General features: G+C 47.1%; 2 protein-coding genes across 3 annotated transcripts; one reads left to right on the forward strand and one right to left on the reverse strand.

Moving 5' to 3' along the window:
- Positions 1–50: 50 nt before the first annotated feature.
- Positions 51–9,357, reverse strand: ints7 (integrator complex subunit 7). 2 transcript variants are annotated; one of them, XM_085936974.1, is made up of 20 exons: positions 9,186–9,357; positions 8,919–9,048; positions 8,659–8,805; positions 8,347–8,484; positions 8,199–8,245; positions 7,863–8,062; positions 7,663–7,785; positions 7,378–7,495; positions 7,163–7,291; positions 6,985–7,082; positions 6,603–6,842; positions 6,331–6,468; positions 3,091–3,297; positions 2,658–2,852; positions 2,388–2,491; positions 2,077–2,145; positions 1,607–1,739; positions 1,447–1,545; positions 1,153–1,341; positions 51–998 (listed from the first exon to the last, which is right to left on the reverse strand). In XM_085936974.1, exons 1-20 carry the CDS (start codon positions 9,277–9,279, stop codon positions 717–719), a joined length of 2,880 nt encoding a protein of 959 aa, XP_085793100.1. In that variant the 5' UTR covers positions 9,280–9,357; the 3' UTR covers positions 51–716. The 2 variants fall into 2 exon arrangements, with proteins under 2 accessions (XP_085793100.1, XP_085793099.1); XM_085936973.1 differs by having other exon boundaries at positions 2,658–2,906.
- A 255-nt stretch (positions 9,358–9,612) lies between these two features.
- Positions 9,613–20,194, forward strand: dtl (denticleless E3 ubiquitin protein ligase adapter). The gene is made up of 15 exons (XM_085937359.1): positions 9,613–9,844; positions 10,657–10,794; positions 10,878–10,970; positions 11,049–11,110; positions 11,719–11,839; positions 12,522–12,587; positions 12,658–12,773; positions 12,841–12,914; positions 12,990–13,096; positions 13,183–13,287; positions 13,757–13,869; positions 13,964–14,053; positions 14,152–14,275; positions 14,477–15,105; positions 19,696–20,194. The coding sequence occupies exons 1-15, from the start codon at positions 9,793–9,795 to the stop codon at positions 19,759–19,761; spliced, it is 1,956 nt and encodes a 651-aa protein (XP_085793485.1). The 5' UTR covers positions 9,613–9,792; the 3' UTR covers positions 19,762–20,194.
- The last annotated feature ends 20 nt before the right edge of the window (positions 20,195–20,214 follow it).

Consider the following 20,214-nt stretch of genomic DNA (forward strand, 5'->3'; position numbering starts at 1 on the left):
TACAAAAGCCTTTCCTTTATTTTGAAATTTCAAAGTGGAAGTCAGGCATTTTCGTCATTCACTTGGGCTCACCTGCCAGCAGTCTCCTCATCCCCGAAATGCGCAAGCTCTCTGTTGTCAAATGATGTTTTTATTATCTTGTTAGGAAATCTATCCTCGCTACATCCTGAGAAAGGGTGTGAGTTTAATGTCGAAAAGCAAGTACATGCTTAGCTTTCAATCGTGGAAAAGAAAACTTATTTCATGTGCATAACTATAATGCACACAATTCAAACAGTCAACTAACGCAATCGCAATGTTGTTTAAAATTTGTTACAAAAAGCTTTGGGCACCACACGGTGTAGATAAAGCGCTATACAACTGCAGTCCATTTACGATTTACATGATCATTACTACTGGTAGTCTGCCCCCTGATGGTTCTTTTTGTGAAAAACAACTGTAATCCAAGGGCATCCATTACTAAAATGTCCTCGAGATTACAGCATGATACATTTGTGGATTAAGAAAGGGTCATGAATGTCCAAGAAATTTCACATTAGCTGTTTACTGGATTTTATGCCGCAAATCTTCACCTGCAATGTGTAGATAGAATGCTGTGTGGAATTCAGTTATAGAGCCCTCGGCAGCGTCCAAAACATCAGAAATTAAATGTATTTTATCACTGTAACAAATATGTACATACAGACAAGTGAGCAGGTTTTTTCTAAAAACAATGACTAAAAGCGACCGTACGCGTTCCTCTGAGGAGCAGGCTGAGCTGCGTTTTGTTGCATTTGGTGGCGTAGCTGCTGGGAGTAGGGATCCTCCATGGACTTCACCGACAAAGTAGTCTTGGGTCCGGTCTTCCACTCGATGCCGCTTTCGTCCACCACAGAAGCTTCCACAGTGACAGCATGAGTGCCCAGGATGGAAAAATTGAGCAGGAACTGGGTGCTGAAGTAGTCGTTGTGGGGTTCTACTTGTTGCTCGATCTCATTGGTTGTACTGTCCAGAGGTATCTGAAAAGTATCAAATCAATAAACACATGCAACCTGTTCTTTCCTTTCTCGTCTGTATTTCATTATAACAAAAAATGCAATCTACAAAAACATGTATGAAAATTAATCAGCATATTTCAAGCAAGATTTTAGACATAAGACCAGGAAAAAAAACCTTGTAGTCTGCTCCCGGTCCCTTGCTCTGAAGAGTTGATGTGACATTGAGACACACCGACTGGATCTTCCTGAAGAGTCCTGGGCTGGAACCATGTTGAACCACGCCCTCGACCTTGAGAGTCAGCTGCTGGTTGTTCTGCACCAGGATAGGCTCGTTTGGTGTTCGTGGGGAAGGCGAGAGGGCAAGCTGGAGAAATAAGACAAGACGTGCGTCAGCCGTGAGAGTGTACAGCATTAAGGCTTAGTCTGTCAATGACTTATGTTTTATAGTCTACTGGCAAAAACATTTTACCTTGATACTGGTTGATTGAAGCTTTTGAAAGAAGTACCTCTGGAAAGACAGTGGCACCTTCAGCAGTGCTATGATGGCATCACAAAGACAACCTGTATGCTGAAGAAAACATAGTAGTTAAATATCTCCTGTAACCTGCATTAAGTATTTATTTTTTTACCAGGTATGACACAGGTGGATGCTTCTTGTTCAGCGTCTCCACTTCCTCAAGCACGTGGGTAAAGACTGACATCATCCGTCTCTCATATTCACTCTCTGACTGAACGGAGCCAAGGGGGCCATACTCTTGGTAACTACACACACACAGAGAACAAAGTGATCAGTTCTTGTCTGGTTTTCTGCAACATTTTTAGTGTATCTTTGCAACACTGAAGATAGAACCAGTGCAGCGCAACCTCATTGGCATGCATATAAACTAAGTTGACATTTCACGGATGCGTCTCCAACAAGGCACCACATGGAAATGACTAATGTTCCCAAATGTCAGGGCAGTGGCGGTCAGAGAAAAAAATGAAAGCAAAAGATGTTTTGACTAAACAGCTGTTGGTAATGTGCCGCTATGGAATCCGAAGTAAATTCTATTAAAAATGTATTCCGACTGTATAAATCACTTTTGCAGGCGGGGCTTACCTGCCAGCCTGTGGGTCCAATATCAGAGCCTCGATCACGTGAGAGACAAGCAGACAGCTCTGTTGTTGTCTAACCAGGCAGTTAAGAAATATAAAAAAATATGGCTGCAGAAGGTTTGGAGACCAGGGTTGAAAAGTGATGCGCCGATACCAATTTTCCCACAGACACGGAATACGCAAGTACAAACACATTTGAGTACGGTCTCACAATTCTGATAAATATATGTTTCAATTTCAATCAAATACTGTTCAGAAACACAAAATGGCAGAGAGTGCGATCCTGGTATCAGTGCATTTCTTGTAGTAGGATACAGCTCCACATTTCGAAGGGTGGCGCAGTCTGCGTCAAACGATGACTGATGTAAGTCGGCGTAGCGGGCAGCAAGACTTTTGAACTCGTCCATGCATAATTTCATCTGAAAAACGTAAAAGCACAGTGACTCAGATTCATGAAACAGACAGATAAGCAATTCAATCTTGGTTTTTAATTTTACCACTTAAAATTTATATCATCCATTTTCTTTTCTGCTTACCAGTGTAAGAGAAGCTAATGAGGAAAACGGATGGGTGCAATTCTTTTACCTGTAGAGAGATGCGGCCACAACTCTGCAGGTCGTGGCCCGTGCTCAGGGCGAGGGAGGTGGCGACGGCCGGAGGAGGGCTTGTCTTGAGGCTGTTGCAAGTGCAAATGAGCTGGGACAGTGCTTGCAGTTTGTCGATGCGCAGCTTAATGAACTCACACTGGAACGTAAGTGGATTTAGAGGTGTGCTGGCTGCCTGGAAGGAAGGATTAATCGCAGAACCTGACATTAACGCCGCAGTCGAGCACGCCTTGAGATGAATTGACAAGATATAGGCAGGTATTATGCACATGAATCCGTTAACAGGCTGCTGCGTATGATCCGATCCAACGGCAAGACTATCAAGAGGATCATCAGCTGGGGCATCTGTCACCGGTGATGGAGATAGTGTAATAAATGTAGAATGGCAGCCAGATGTCTGGCGGTTTACTGACTGTGAGGGAGGCGATGCCCTTTTGGTAGGAGCGCAGGGCCTCGGCGATGGCGCTCATGGCTCCGCTGTAGTCTTCGTCCTTCATGTGTGTCAAGCACTGCTCAGCCTGGGAGAACTCCTTCAGGCTGTTGAGCCAGAAGTAGAAGTGCTCTGATGCCACGCGTGTTCGCAGGCTCTGGTACAGCTCGCTGGAGAGCTCGTGGCACCCCTGCGGATTCAGGAGAACACTTTCATGAGACTACGTAGCAGTAAAAAGTTGCATTGCACCTGTGATGACTACAATTCCATTTATAGGTTCACATGCAATTTGAATTCTATTTTATTTTGTAGTAGAACATATCAATGATATCGAGACATCGAGCAAGTGCTCCTCCTGCCATCATGACCACATTCTACCGTGGCAGCATTGAGCGCGTCCTCTCCAGTTGTATCGCTGTGTGGGGTGGTAGCTGCACTGAATACCATATGAAGGCCCTGCAGCGCATAGTGAACACAGCTAGTAAGATTATTGGTGCTTCACTCCCCTCCCTGAAGGACATTTACACCTCCCATCTCACCCGCAAGGCGACCGCGATTGTGTGTGATGTGAGTCACCCCGCTCACTCTTTGTTTGATCTTCTGCCCTCTGGGAAGAGGTACAGAAGCCTGCGCTCCCACACCACCAGACTCACCAACAGCTTCATACTCCAGGCTGTCAGGATCCTGAACTCTCTCCCCCCTCGGCTGCATAACGTCCTGTACTTTTGCGCTATATTCTGGCTGTCTGCTGTATGGACGGTTGCTCCATTTTGCTCCTCTTAATTATTTATCTATTTATTTGTTTATTTATTTAATTAGGTTATTTGTTTAATACTTATTCATCCATCCATCTTCTTCCGCTTATCCCGGGTCGGGTCGCGGGGGCAGCAGCTTTAGGAGGGACTCCCAGACTTCACTCTCCCCAGCCACTTCATCCAGCTCATCCCGGGGGATCCCAAGGCCTTCCCAGGCCAGCCGAGAGACATAGTCTCTCCAGCGCATCCTGGGTCGTCCCCAGGGTCTCCTACGGGTGGGACATGCCCTGAACACCTCCCCGGGGAGGCGTCCAGGAGGCATCCTGATGAGATGCCCAAGCCACATCATCTGGCTCCTCTCCACATGGAGGAGCAGCGGCTCTACTCCGAGTCTCTCCTGGATGACCGAGCTCCTCACCATATCTCTAAGGGAGAGCCCGGACACCCTGCGAAGAAACTCATTTCGGCCGCTTGTATCCTGGATCTCGTTCTTTCGGTCACGACCCATAGCTCGTGACCATAGGTAAGGGTAGGAGCATAGATCGACCAGTAAATTGAGAGTTTTGCCGTTTGGCTCAGCTCTCTCTTCACCACGACGGACCGGTACAGAGTCCGCATTACTGCAGACGCTGCACCGATCTGCCTGTCAATCTCGCGCTCCATCCTGCCCTCACTCGTGAACAAGACCCCAGGATAGTTGAACTCCACTTGGGGCAGGATCTCATCCCCGATCCGGAGAGGGCATTCCACCTTTTTCCGACCGGAGGACATGGACTCGGATTTGGAGATGCTGAGGCTCATCCCGACCGCTTCACACTCTCCTGTGAACCGCTCCAGTGACAGCTGGAGATCACGGCCTGAAGAAGCCAACAGCACCACGTCATCTGCAAAAAGCAGAGACACGATGCTGAGGTCCCCAAACCAGACCCCCTTAACACCTCGGCTGTGCCTAGAAATTCTGTCCATAAAAATTATGAACAGAATCGGTGACAAAGTGCAGCCTGGGCAGAGTCCAACCCTCACTGGGAACGAATCCGACTTACTGCCGGAAATGCAGACCAAACTCTGGCATCGGTGATACAGGGACCGAACTGCCCTTATCAGTTGGCTCGGCACCCTCCACAGAATCTCCCGAGGGACACGGTCGAACGCCTTCTCCAAGTCCACAAAACACATGTGGACTGGTTGGGCGAACTCCCATGCACCCTCGAGGATCCTGCCAAGGGTGTAGAGCTGGTCCACTGTTCCACATCCAGGACGAAAGCTACACTGCTTCTCCTGAATCCGAGGTTCGACCTCCCGACAGACCCTCCTCTCCAGCAACCCTGAACAGACCTTACCAGGGAGGCTGAGGAGTGTGATTGCCCTGTAATTGGAACACACCCTCCGGTCCCCCTTCTTAAAGAGGGGAACCACCACCCCAGTCTGCCAATCCAGAGGTACCGTCCCCGATGTCCACGCAATGTTGTAGAGATATGTCAGCCATGACAGCCTCACAACATCCAGAGCCTTTAAGAACTCCAGGCGGATCTCATCCACCCCCGGGGCCCTGTCACCGAGGAATTTTTTTAACTACCTCAGTGACTTCGACCCCAGAGATTGGAGAGTCCGCCTCAGAGTCTCCAGGCCCTGCTTCCACAATGGAAGGCGTGTCAGTGGAATTGAGGAGTATTCTCTCCACCAACTCACGACGTCCCGAGTCGAGGTCAGCAGAACACCAGCTCCACTGTAAACAGTGTTGACCGTGCACTGCTTCCCCCTCCTGAGATGCCGGATGGTGGACCAGAATCTGGCTTCTTTCCAGCCAGAGAGGTGACATTCCGTGTCCCTAGAGCCAGCCTCTGCAGCCGGGGATCGGACCGCCAAGGTCCTCCCCGCCTTTGGCCGCCGCCCAGCTCACTTTGCACCCGACCCCTTTGGCCCCTCCTACAGGTGGTGAGCCCATGGGAAGGGGGAACCACGTTTTCTATTCGGGCTATGCCCGGCCGGGCCCCATGGGCGAAGGCCCGGCCACCAGGCGCTCGCCTTTGAACCCCACCTCCAGGCCTGGCTCCAGAGGGGGGGTTGACCCGCGTCCGGGCGAGGGAAAACTAGGTCCATTTGTCTTTTTCATCATGAGGGGTCTTCTGAGCCGTGCTTTGTCTGGCCCCTCCACCACAATAAGGTGACGACTCACGGAGGGGACTTATTCACCGCTCTTATTTATTCATTGTTTGTGCCTTCTTGTTTTTACTCTTTGTGCTATTTGCTTGTATGTATTGTGTAATGTGTCTCGTCACTGTGGGATAGTAGGAAACGTAATTTCGATCTCTTTGTGTGTCTTCACATGAGAAGAAATTGACAATAAAGCAGACTTTGACTTTGACTTTTACAGCGCCTCCTCTGTCTTAAGACTAAACTACCCTTATGTCAAAAAGAAAAAAAACATTGCTACGTTTGCTCGGACATCAATAAGATATGATGACTACCATGCGAGAAGCCTGCCGTGCGATCCGGTACACAGTCCAGCCATTGGCGACATTGTCAAACTGCTGCTTGATGACAGTCTTTACTTCTGCTGATAGTGATGACTGGCTGGCAACAAAAATCACAGTCGCCAAAGAAACCTAAATGAGATTATAGAAGATTGAAAGAATGAGGGATAGAAGATCAATATGCCAACAACACAGCAACGTCGCCTGTTTTGGTTGACACGTCAGTACAAATGAAAACTACATTGAAATGTGTGCACTTTTCTCACCAGGAGCTCTTGCTGTTTGTCGGTGGACGAGTGACTGGCCACGCGGTAGAGGTCCACCAGATCTCCAAGCATGCTATCTCCCAGCACTGGGAGATGGGTGGCAATTGCTGACAGAGTGTGGCACATGAGAACGCGAGAGGAGTCACAAGACAAATGGAGTTGACCGAGCAGGAATTCCACAGCAGACTGGCTGAGGTGAGGGCGACTCTTCAGCATCTTGACCAATGAGGTGAGGGTGGTCTAACATCATAGATTAGGAAAATTGTAAGCAAACTAGATACTATTTAGAGCATTCTTCATGAGACCTCTAGCAGGCATTAATCGACCGTGTTCATTATAATTATGGGGAAGGCAGCAAGTAGTTATTTTCCTGTTGTCTTACTTTAAGCGTAGCCTGGACACTGGGACTGTCGTCTTGACTGCAAAGCATCAGCAGGGACTCCAAACCTAATATTGTATCCTGTTCCAGATGGGCAATATCTGAAGATATACACACATAGACAAATACAAGTCAGTGTAATGAGAAGCAATAAGTTTCAATAAATCATATGTCAGCATACCTGTTTCTGGACAGGAAATTACAATATTTGAGAGCACAATGATCCCATGAGCAGCGACAGCCAGGTTGCTGTGGTAACAACACTCCTGTGCCAATTTCACTAGGTCAGTGATCCGAGGGGTAGCGGACACTAAAGAAACAGTTTTGGATTAAAATGATCATATTAACAATGTTAAAGAAAATGTGAGGGTTAATTGTGTTGAAAAAAAAAATTACCGGTTGTCGGAATGAAGTACTGCTTAATTGCAATCGTTTCGGAGAGGGTGGAGAGCACAGCTAACATGCCCAGCTTCAAACTAACATAAGGAGTGCTCAGTGCACACTCACATAGGGTCTGCAAGTGACAATGAAAATCTGATCAGATTTATAATGAGGTTTGGACTGCAAACCACAACTACACAACAGAACAGGTTCAACCGCTGAAGTTTCAACTATACCAAATTATGGTAAATGGATTTCACATTAGTTCGATTTGAAGCAGGTCCGTAGCTGAACCAGTACCTGAGTGTTTTCCCTGATCCAAAGATGTGGAGCCTTTTTCGCCAAAAGCTTTAGATCATTAATCGCCAGTCTCTTAACAGCTTTGCGTGGGTCATCCTTTAGGTATTGAAGGAGGAGCTGTAACTATAGGATAAAAATAAAAAAGACCTTAAATGGGGCTCTTATGGCAGAAATGGTATGGTCTATCCAAAAGGCACAACCTGCTTGGGGATGTCAATCAGGGAGGAGGCAGCGAGCTGGGTGAAGGTGTGAAGGGTTACGATAACCATGGGCGTGGAAGGGTAAGAGGTGACCAGGTTTTGTAAAAGTTCTCGACTACTGGATGCTAAACTAGCATCATGGTGCATGTGCTGCAGCATGGGAATCAGCTTCAGTTTCAGGTCAACGGGGGTCTCCAAATCTGAGACAAGGCAAAGTAATGTGACTCCTCAAACAAGTGTATGACACAGAGTGCAGGTGCTACTTTTTGTCAAAAAAAAACTATTGGAATTGAGGTTAGCAACAGTTTCAAGAATTGTCAAATTGTTCAATCTTACCTTGAATCATTTCACTGACTTTGTTGCAAATCCCAGCAGCAAAGACTCTGAAAACAGTGATAAAATATGAGAGTAGAATTGTGTAATTTAATAAATCATCTTTATAAGTGGGGAGAAGTAAATTAGGTTTACAGTATAGTATCCTTACTTTGACTGTGCAGAAAAGCTGGCCGCAGCAAATATAGCAGCTTCCACTTCCACGTTGTCATGGGAGTCAAGACTCTGGCGAATACTGTGGTGGGCATTCTTCCTCTCTGGGATGATGGAGGCCAAACTGCCAAGCATTCTGATGAAAACAAAAAAACATTGTCGACTATCATTGCTTCAATGTCAGTGCAGAACGATGAAGGCTGGCAATATAATTGATTTTATTAACTTTTTCCATATAGCACTTTATCAACAACTGCGGCTGTAACAAAGTGCTGGATACAAAACAGTTAAAAATTCCAATATAGATTACCTCAGAGTAATGGCCCGGGCCACAGGGTCGTTGCTATGGATAACTGAAAACACCCTTTTTACAAATTCGTCCACATTGAGGATTTTTTCCAGGTGTTTTTCACTCTGTTGTGTTACTTTTAGAACACAGAGGCGAAGAAAGTTGTTCCTAAATGCAAAGCAATATTAAGTATGCACCCATTCATGTTTTTTTACTATCCTTATGACAGTTGCAGAACGCTGCAAAATCATTAAATTGTAATCCAGATTGAATAGCCATACCCCAGTCTGAATATGTCTGCAAGTTTCAGAAATGCAGAGTTTATGAGGATGGGAAATGGATACTTGATGAAGAGTTTTGGGAAGAGCACCACAGCTTCACACTGCTCTCCAGGCTTTCCCGATCGCAGCCCTAGAATAAAAGAACATTGAAAACAAGACCTACCAAAATTCTGCAATCCACAACATCATCATACGGATTAAGATTTGACAGCAATCAATACAAACTGGAAACTATGCTAACTCGTTAGCAGGCTAGTATGTCGGCACCTTTGTCAAGCTCCAAGAGTGCGGAATTGGCATCAAGTTCTTGCTCGCCATAGCAAGCCTCCGACAGGAACGAACGAGCGGTAGAAAGAGACATTTTGCGTCCTTTTCCGTCTTGATATTTCACATGTGAATGCACAAACACGATCTTTTTTATTTTGCATTCATATTGAAACCGGATGTAGACAGTAAGACATTGTCACAATAAAACATATAACATATACATACAGTCCACCCAGTATGTAATGAGAGTATTTTTGGAACCGTGTTTAAGTTTTATCATCTTTTACCTTAACTAGAACGATTCATGTTCATATTTTCAAATGTCGAAGTCGTAAATGTGTGGGGTTTTTTTATTTTATTTTTATTTATCTTTTACGTCAAGTGGCGCAAAGAAAGCGGAAGCTAAAATTCCCCCGGAGCGGAAGTGGCTCTATGGACCAATGGTTGTTCCGAATGCTGGATTAGCGCGGAATTCAGTCACGGCGTTCTGACGATCGGTTCGCGGGAAAGAAAAGCCACATCAACACAGCGTACTGCTACTAGATAAGGGAGATAACAAATACACATAAATATATTTTGGAATTATCCGATCGGTTCCAACATAGGGATGCTTTTTCGGTCAATTATTGACAGTCGTCTAGGCAGACAACGGCAGAATGGTAAAACAGAATATGCGTTTTTCAAAAGAACAATTCGTTCTGTTTAACGGAAGCTATGATACTTTGGTTATAGATATGTGTGTGCCATAATGCTACCACTGTAAAATTCGCACAACCCAAGTTGTTTTGTTATGTTGGGTTTCATCTAGTAGAGCTCTATATGAATTCACTATCATTGCCGTTTAAAATTGGTGATCTACTTGTCTGAAGTTGTGTTTTGTCTTGGTTAGTAGCTGACTTGATCAATGTACAATTGACATTTGATTGGATTGATGAACTTCATTTGTTATAAATTCTGGTGTAATACTTTATTAAGGTATTTTCATTGAATTGTTGCTCTAGTACAAGGGTGTCAAACTTTTTTGTCGCCGGCCGCATTGTAATCATAGCTTCTTTCGGAGGGCCGGTATGACCGTCAACCCAAATAAATGTATAAGCACCTCATATTATATACATTAAAAGCTACAAAACAAACGGACAAATAAATCCTTTTCAAATCAGATGAATAAAAACTGGTCGAATATAAAAAATATATATATTTTAAAAGTGAAGACAATTTTCAATTCTTGTAATGACACGAATTTGATGCACAATTTGTCTTCGCGGGCCACATAAAGTAATGTGGTGGGTCGTATCTGGCCCCCGGGCCTTGAGTTTGACACCTGAGCTCCAGTAGGTAATTGACTTGTTACACATTGAGTTCCAAACGTGATTTACATTTACCACTGCCATTGACCATAGCATAGCAGTTGTCACATTGACTCAAAACGTAACATCTTTTAAATCATGTTTTTATGCATTAATCTGTCCAGCCTTACCTGCTCAAACACGGACCATGTATCCCCTGAGCTCCCTCCTGGAAGGCTACCAGTGTGTTCGTCATGATGAACATATCTCCTATGGCAGCCTCGGTGATTCAGTGCCCCCATTTGGACTATCCTTCTCCTCTGGTAGAGCGCTTGATATTCATCATCAGATGATCACTTGTGTGTTACCATCCATTTGACGCCAAGCTGTATTCACGTTCTCACAGCAAGGGAGAGTCAGGATTTTCTGGCTGTGGCAAATGAAGAAGGCATTGTTAGGATTTACAACACTGAGGGGCAAGGAGACCAACTTCTGAAAGGTGCGGCATGCATGACACATTTTCTGCAGCTTCACATCCTTTTGGAATAGAAGAATTTAAGTGTGTGTATACTTGCAGAATGGCTGGCTCACGAGAATGCTGTCTTTGACATAGCATGGGTGCCTGGGGAATCTCAATTGGTAAGATGTAATGCCATCACCTATCTAGCAATGTACGTATAAACCAGGGTTGGGAAGATTCACCGATATACATCGGAAAATTGATACGACCTGTAAGATGCAGTTGCATCGTATCGCACTGGATCGCATATTGTTTTAAAATGAAATCATTCTGTATCGCACCATATCGCAGGAGATGGGAGAATCGTATCGCATTTTATCATTGGCAATTCCATGAATCGTGAATGCATCGAATCGTTGGCAGTGCGTCAAGATGTGTATCGTATCTCTTTGATGGTGAAGATTCCCATCCCTAGTATACACACTGTACTAGGGTTGGTAAGATTCACCGATATGCATCGGAAAATCGATACGACCCGTAAGATGCAGTTGCATCATATCGTATCGCACTGGATCGCATTGTTTTAAAATTAAATCGTACTGTATCGCACGGTATCGCAGATGATGGGAGATTTGTATCACAGCTTATCATTGCCAATTCCATGAATTGTGAATGCATCGAGATGTGTATCGTATCGCTTTGATGGTGAAGATTCCCATCCCTCGTATAAACATAGCACACAAAGCTTTATTTTACTATTTTTTTTATTGTCATGCGTCCACCTTAGGTGACTGCTGCAGGCGACCAGATGGCCAGGTTGTGGGATGTGAAGTCAGGCGAGCTGTTAGGTGTCTTCAGGGGCCACCTCTGCAGCCTCAAATCTGTGGCATTCACTTCAGAAGACAAAGGTGTGACTTGTTAGTTTTCAAAAAGCAGCATGGAGCACTATGTGCAGAGTGAATGAGTGGTTAGCACAGCCGTCCTACAGTTTTGAGGTTGGAGGTTGTTTTTAAAATAACTGTCTTAGGTTAATTAAAGATTTTAAATTGTTCTTAGGTGTGAATTTGAGTGTAGCCATGAGCCACTAAATTCCAAGTGAGATGGGATAGGCTTCAGATCATCTGTATTACTAGTTAGAGCTATTAGAGAAAATAGCTGGACATATAATAACTAGGCGCACTGGGTAGCACGCCCGCCTCACAGTTAGGAGGGTGCGGGTTCGATTTCACCTCCGGCCCTCCCTGTGTGGAGTTTGCATGTTCTCCCCATGTCCGCATGGGTTTTCTCCGGGCTCTCCGGTTTCCTCCCACATTCCAAAAACATGCTTGATAGGCCAATTGAGCACTCCAAATTGTCCCTCGGTGTAAGTGCGAGTGCGAATGGTTGTTCGTCTCTGTGTGCCCTGCGATTGGCTGGCAACCAGTTCAGGGTGTCTCCCGCCTACTGCCCGATGACGGCTGGGATAGGCTCCAGCACGCCCGCGACCCCCGTGGGGACAAAGCGGTTCAGAAAATGGATGGATGGATGGATATAATAACTATGTTTGCACAAATACATATTTTCCTATTAACATTGTTTGTCTTCTCACAGCTGTGTTCTGTACTGGCGCAAGAGATGGAAATATTTTGGTGTGGGATACCAGATGCAGCAAAAAAGGTACAAACTTAAATTTATTTTTCATCATACTTTAACAGATTGAACTTATTACAATTTGTATTCTTCATAGATGGTTTCTACAAACCAGTGAAACAAATCCAGGGTGCTCATAACAAAGCAGAGACAAACCCCCCATCGAAAACAAAGAAAAGACGACTCAGTGTTCGCGGCATGGCTCCCAGTGTGGTGAGTATCCTTGACGTAAAAATGTTCAAGCAAATGGAGCCAATTCTGACCACCCCATGTTTTGCAGGACACCCAGCAGAGTGTCACCGTGGTGTTATTTCAAGACCAGCACACTCTCATCTCCTCGGGGGCAGTTGATGGGTTAGACGCACCTCCTCGTATTTTATGGTGAACGTTGATTTTCAGGTCAATCATGTTTGTTTTCAACCTTAAAAGGTTTGTGAAGATGTGGGACCTGAGGAAAAACTACACCACGCACCTTCACGAACCTGTAGCCCTGCAGATGTACCCGTATCCCGGTTCTTCTATGCGTACGCGTCTCGGTTAGTTTTACACTTTGGACTCTTCCTCACATGAACTTGTATTCAAATGACAGCAAAAGTGACACATTATTGTTCTTGTATTCTAGGTTATTCTGGTCTTGTCCTGGACTCCACGAGGTCTAATGTCATGTGCAACTGCACTGATGACAACATTTACATGTTCAATGTCAGTGGGATAAAAACTACACCAGGTAAACCAAAAACTATACTTATATCTATTAACAAAATGGGACTTCCATTGTAATTTTTAGCCAGTTCTCATCACTAGATGGCGCTATAAACTAAAAGGAGTACAGTAAGATAACCTTTAATAACTGCACAGGGCAACATTTTCAACAATAAAACATGTAATAAGGAGTCTCAATTTAAACTCACAGGTTTTGTTTGACTTAATAAACATTCTATATTTTCTCAAAAAGTTGCCCAAATGCTGACTTGTATAACTTCTGTGATATTTGACTCGAGAGGTTTCATATTAGTCTTATCGTAGTCGTGATGTCGACAGGGTCGGTTTGCAAGACGGACCTATTATGAAATTCATTACAACATCTGCACAGTTTAAAAATGATACTTACTCAAACAGTCGCTGCAGAAGTTACTCAATAATTTTGGCCCACAGTCATGTTTTTGTTACTCATTCCAGTTTCTCCCCCCCCCCAGAGGCCGTGTTCAGTGGCCACCAAAATTCATCTTTTTACATCAAATCCACAATTAGTCCAAATAACCAGTTCTTGGCCAGTGGCTCAAGTGATAACCACACATACATATGGAAGGTACATCATCATTTCTTTAAAAAAAAAGTAAACGCTTATTTATTTGCCATGAATCCAAATGATCAGAACACGTGTACATAATTTTCCATTTCAGATCTCTGATCCTACGCGGCCTCCCATGACTCTTCAAGGCCATAATGAGGAAGTGACATCTGTTGCATGGTGCCCAACAGACTTCAGTAAGGTGAGATAATGGTCTTGAAAGCATTCAAGCAAAACAGGTAAAAAGATTGATTTCTTCTTTGTTTATATATATTTTTTAATTATCTTCTTTAATGGCAGATCGCTTCCTGCTCTGATGACCACACTGTACGCATCTGGCGGCTACATCGTGAAATGGGCGGAGAACAGTCATCAGTGGCAGAGGCCAATCTTGTTGGGTGGGCACGTCCAAAAAGTCCACGCAGTAAGGACAATTTTTGTAAAAAGCTGATAAATTACTATTCAGATCGATTACTATCCATCCTTAATTGTTTTATAGTTTGCACTATAGGCACACCTATAAAAAAAAAATCTGATGTCATTATGTTGTGCTTTGTCATAAAAAGTAAAATAAAAAACGCTATCTCATATTTTTGCTGAATCTTCATTTGATCTGTGTTTTTAGAACTTTCAAATCCCACTGAGAAAACACCTGCTAAGGAGCAGAGGGTTGAGAGCATTGGAGGCCTGGCCTCTCCGTGCCTCGCCTCCTGTGCTCCCAGTGGTGCCGCCTTACCGCTCTCCTCCAGCACCACCTCACCTGTCCATTCTCAGCAAGCCAAAGCTGCTAATTATCAGAGAACTTCCATCAAGTCCTGGCTCTCCCCCAGTCAAGGATCTCCAAGCCAAAAGAGCCTTCTGCTGTGTAAAGTTCTGAGTCCGTGTCCTCAGAGCCCAATGAATTACACTTCTCCTTCAGCACCGCGAGCCAAACGCAGGCTGGAGACTGTCAACGGCTCAACTGATGAATGTGATGGCACAAAGCTGAGCGAGTGTGTCTCCGAACACTACCCTGTTGCCAAAAGGTGCAAGGGCCAGTCATGCATCGCCTGCCCAGCTCAAGGGGATCTGCCACACACAGACAATCATATTGAGGAAGGCCGAGAATCATCAATACAGTCTGGAAAGGAAAACTACTGCCCTGGGGTGACAGACTGGCTGTCAGCGATGGGCCAAAAGATGAGAGGAAACTCTCGTAGCTCTCGAAGTCCCAGTGCCACAAAGAAACAAGCGGGCAAGACGCCAGCATCACCAGTAAGCATTTTGAGCAATTCTGCCCCAAATATCTTGTCCCCGGGTGCAAATATTTTAGCTTTATTATCTTTTTTTTTTTTTTAAACAGTTCTTTTCTATTCTATGTTCTAACATTAATATTTCTCATTGACTTGCATGTTTAACAAGAAGGACTTGGTTTGAAAGGTGACTCGGTGACGCACTGGGTAGCACATCCGCCTCACAGTTAGGAGGGTGCTGGTTCGATTCCACCTCCGGCCCTCCCTGTGTGGAGTTTGCATGTTCTCCCCGAGCCCACGTGGGTTTTCTCCGGGCACTCCGGTTTCCTCCCACATCCCAAAAACATGCTTGGTGTGCGGATGGTTGTTTGTCTCTGTGTGCCCTGCTATTGGCTGGCAACCAGTTCAGGATGTCCCCCGCCTGCTTCCCAATGACGGCTGGGATAGGCTCCAGCACGCCCGCGACCCCCGTGGGGACAAAGCGGTTCAGAAAATGGATGGATGGATGGATGGATGGACTTGGGTTGACTGAGTCACAAGGAATACATTAAAATGCACATGATATGTCTGTGCTATTCCTGGATGAATTACTTTCGTAAATGCCTACAAAATTGCACACAATTCTGGGTTTGTATAAAAAGCTCAGTGGCCTAGTAGTAGAATGTCCGCCCTGAGACTGGGAGGTTGTGGGTTCAAACCCCGGCCAGGTCATACCAAAGACTATATAAATGTGACCCATTGCCTCCCTGCTTGGTACTCAGCATTAAGGGTTATAATTGGGGGGTTAGATCACCAAATGATACGAGTGTGGCACCGCTGCTGCTCAATCCTTCCCTCTCCCCCAGGGAATGGATCAAAATCACATGGGGATGGGTTAAATGTCTTCATCTTCTTCCGCTTATCCGGGGTCAGGTCGTGGGGGCAGCAGCTTTAGGCGGGACTCCCAGACCTCCCTCTCCCCAGCCACTTCATCCAGCTCATCCCGGGGGATCCCAAGGCGTTCCCAGGCTAGCCGAGAGACGTAGTCTCTCCACCGCGTCCTGGGTCGACCCCGGGGTCTCCTACCGGTGGGACATGCCCGGAACACCTCCCCAGGGAGGCGTCCAGGAGGCATCCTGATGAGATGCCCGAGCCACCTCATCTGGCTCCTCTCAACGTGGAAGAGCAGCGGCTCTACTCCGAGTCTTTCCCGGATGACCGAACTTCTCACCCTATCTCTATGGGAGAGCCCGGACACCCTGCGGAGGAAACTCATTTCAGCCGCTTGTATCCTGGATCTCGTTCTTTCGGTCACGACCCATAGCTCGTGACCATAGGTGAGGGCAGGAGCGTAGATCGACCGGTAAATCGAGAGCTTTGCCATTTGGCTCAGCTCTCTCTTCACCACGACGGACCGGTACAGAGTCCGCATTACTGCCGACGCTGCACCGATCCGCCTGTCGATCTCGCGCTCCATCCTGCCCTCACTCGTGAACAAGACCCCAAGATACTTGAACTCCTCCACTTGGGGCAGGATCTCATCCCCGATCCGGAGAGGGCATTCCACCCTTTTCTGACCGAGGACCATGGACTCGGATTTGGAGGTGCTGACCCTCATCCCGACCGCTTCACACTCGGCTGCGAACCGCTCCAGTAAGAGCTGGAGATCACGGACTGAAGAAGCCAACAGCACCACGTCATCTGCAAAAAGCAGTGACGCGATGCTGAGGTCCCCAAACCGGACCCCCTCAACGCCTCGGCTGCGCCTAGAAATTCTGTCTATAAAAATTATGAACAGAATCTGTGACAAAGGGCAGCCTTGGCGGAGTCCAACCCTCACTGGGAACGAATCCGACTTACTGCCGGAAATGCGGACCGAACTCTGGCATCAGTGATACAGGGACCGAACCGCCCTTATCAGTTGGCTCGGCACCCCGTACTCCCGAAGCACCCTCCAGAGAACCTCCCGAGGGACACGGTCGAACGCCTTCTCCAAGTCCACAAAACACATGTGGACTGGTTGGGCGAACTCCCATGCACCCTCGAGGATCCTGCCGAGGGTGTAGAGCTGGTCCACTGTTCCACGGCCAGGACGAAAGCCACACTGCTCCTCCTGAATCCGAGGTTCGACCTCCCGACGGATCCTCCTCTCCAGCACCCCTGAGTAGACCTTACCAGGGAGGCTGAGGAGTGTGATTCCCCTGTAATTGGAACACACCCTCCGGTCCCCCTTCTTAAAGAGGGGAACCACCACCCCAGTCTGCCAATCCAGAGGCACCGTCCCCGATGTCCACGCAATGCTGTAGAGGCGTGTCAGCCATGACAGCCCCACAACATCCAGAGCCTTTAAGAACTCCGGGCGGATCTCATCCACCCCCGGGGCCTTGCCACCGAGGAGTTTTTTAACTACCTCAGTGACTTCGACCTCCGAGATTGGAGAGTCCGCCTCAGAGTCCTCAGGCCCTGCTTCCACAATGGAAGGCGTGTCGGTGGAATTGAGGAGGTCTTCGAAGTATTCCCCCCACCGACTCACGACATCCCGAGTCGAGGTCAGCAGCACACCGTCTCCACAGTAAACAGTGTTGACCGTGCACTGCTTCCCCCTCCTGAGACGCCGGATGGTGGACCAGAATTCCCTCGAAGCCGTCCGGAAGTCATTCTCCATGGCCTCGCCAAACTCCTCCCACGCCCGAGTTTTTGCCTCAGCAACCACCGAAGCCGCGTTCCGCTTGGCCATCCGGTACCTGTCAGCTGCCTCCGGAGTCCCGCAGGCCAAAACGGCCCTATAGGACTCCTTCTTCAGCTTGACGGCATCCCTTACCGCCGGTGTCCACCAGCGAGTTCAGGGATTGCCGCCACGACAGGCACCAACAACCTTATGGCCACAGCTGCGGTCGGCTGCCTCAACAATGGAGGCGCGGAACAAGGTCCACTCTGACTCAATGTCCCCCGCCTCCCCCAGGACGTGGGAAAAGCTCTGCCGGAGGTGGGAGTTGAAGCTCTTCCTGACAGGGGATTCTGCCAGACGTTCCCAGCAGACCCTCACAGAGCGTTTGGGTCTGCCAGGTCGGACCGGCATCTTCCCCCACCATCGGAGCCAACCCACCACCAGGTGGTGATCAGTTGACAGCTCCGCCCCTCTCTTCACCCGAGTGTCCAAAAGATGCGGCCCCAAATCCAATGACACGACTACAAGGTCGATCAACGAACTGCGGCCTAGGGTGTCCTGGTGCCAAGTGCACACATGGACACCCTTATGCTTGAACATGGTGTTCATTATAGAAAATCCGTGTCTAGCACAGAATTCCAATAATAGAACACCACTCGGGTTCAGATCGGGGGGGGCGTTCCTCCCAATCACGCCCTTCCAGGTCTCACTGTCATTGCCCACGTGAGCATTGAAGTCACCCAGTACAACGATGGAGTCCCCAGAAGGAGCGCTCTCCAGCACTTCCTCCAGGGACTCTAAGAAGGGTGGGTACTCTGAGCTGCCGTTCGGTGCATAGACACAAACAACAGTCAGGACCCGTCCCCCCACCCGAAGGCGGAGGGAGGCTACCCTCTCACTCACCGGGGTGAACCCCAATGTGCAGGCGCCCAGCCAGGGGGCAATAAGTATGCCAACACCTGCTCGACGCCTCTCACCGTGGGCAACTCCAGACTGGAAGAGAGTCCAGCCCCTCTCGAGAGGGCTTGTACCAGAGCCCAAACTATGTGTGGAGGCAAGTCCGACTATGTCTAGTCGGAACCTTTCTGCCTCACACACCAGCTCGGGCTCCTTTCCAGCCAGAGAGGTGACATTCCATGTCCCTAGAGCCAGCCTCTGCAGCCGGGGATCGGACCGCCCAGGTCCCCGCCTTTGGCCGCCGCCCAGCTCACTATGCACCCGACCCCTTTGGCCCCTCCTATAGGTGGTGAGCCCATTGGAAGGCGGACCCACGTTTTCTTTTCGGGCTATGCCCGACCAGACCCCATGAGCGAAGGCCCGGCCACCAGGCGCTCGCCTTCGAGCCCCACCTCCAGGCCTGGCTCCAGAGAGGGGCCCCGGTGACCCGCGTCCGGGCGAGGGAAAACGACATCCATATATTGTATTCCTCATAAGGGGTCTTCTGAGCCGTGCTTTGTCTGGCCCCTCACCTAGGACCCTTCTGCCATGGGTGACCCTACCAGGGGCATGAAGCCCCAGACAACATGGCTCCTAGGATCATAGGGGCACGCAAACCCCTCCACCACGATAAGGTGACGACTCACGGAGGGGTTAAATGCAGAGGACAAATTTCCCCACACCCAGATGTGTTTGTGAAGATGATCATTGGGACTTTAACTTTAAAAGTGCAGAGTTCACACCAGACTCCAATTATAGACGTACAAACTACACCCTTGCATGACAAGTAGTTTAACTTGCACCTCACAAGACACAAATAGTGAAAAAAAGAATTTCTTCCTGCTCTTTACGCCAGCTATCATGATTCAGGCATTCTGAATATGTTGCTAGTCGAGAAAATCACGCTCAACTCTCTTGCAACTTTATTGAGAGTTGTTATGAACTGAAAAAGAAATTTGCAGACCTTGATGCAAGATGTCGCTAAAATAAAACATGCATTAAATCTTTTCTCTAATTTCCTTTTTTCAGACTATGAACTCACCACAGAACATGAAAAAAATCTCCTCCTATTTTATGAGGAGAGGCACAGACTGACCCATCAGCATCCATGAGTAGTGCCTCAACGTTTTTGACGCTGTGCAAGTCACTGACTGAGTGGTGTGGAATAAAAAAAAAAAAAATTCTGAGTAATTATTTTACTCTTGCATGCTACACTTAGGAGCTGCATTTGGCACAACTCCTTCCAATTTATCAGATGGTTGATGCAAAATCCTTTAAGATCCAGATCAATTGTCTCATTAAGCACATAAGTTAAAGTAATAATTATTCAGTTCATCTTGGAGCCCTACTATGAACATGTGTAGCTTAACAAGTACATCAACTCATTTCTGCTCACCATTTTGTTTTTTGTGTGTTTTATATTATTTTTCGGTTCTTATGCTCCAGTTGTTAATATGTACAAAATAGCAGGTGGTTATTTGTGACACCGTGTTGAATGGACAGATTTTTATTAAAATGAAAACTATTAATGGTGTTCTGAGTTTGAGT

Source organism: Syngnathus leptorhynchus, chromosome 18 (assembly GCF_054491065.1).
Source record: "Syngnathus leptorhynchus isolate UIUO chromosome 18, UIUO_Slep, whole genome shotgun sequence".
In the NCBI taxonomy this organism is placed as follows: domain Eukaryota; kingdom Metazoa; phylum Chordata; class Actinopteri; order Syngnathiformes; family Syngnathidae; genus Syngnathus; species Syngnathus leptorhynchus.

Coding starts and splice junctions, on each gene's coding strand:
- dtl (XM_085937359.1), top strand. CDS start 9,793: ATGCTTTTTCGGTCAATTATTGACAGTCGTCTAGGCAGACAACGGCAG. Junction 10,795..10,877: donor TGGACTATCCTTCTCCTCTG/GTAGAGCGCTTG, acceptor ACGTTCTCACAG/CAAGGGAGAGTCAGGATTTT. Junction 14,054..14,151: donor GCCCAACAGACTTCAGTAAG/GTGAGATAATGG, acceptor CTTTAATGGCAG/ATCGCTTCCTGCTCTGATGA.
- ints7 (XM_085936973.1), bottom strand. CDS start 9,279: ATGTCTCTTTCTACCGCTCGTTCGTTCCTGTCGGAGGCTTGCTATGGC. Junction 6,843..6,984: donor GTGTCCAGGCTACGCTTAAA/GTAAGACAACAG, acceptor CTATGATGTTAG/ACCACCCTCACCTCATTGGT. Junction 2,907..3,090: donor AGGGCATCGCCTCCCTCACA/GTCAGTAAACCG, acceptor ATTCATCTCAAG/GCGTGCTCGACTGCGGCGTT.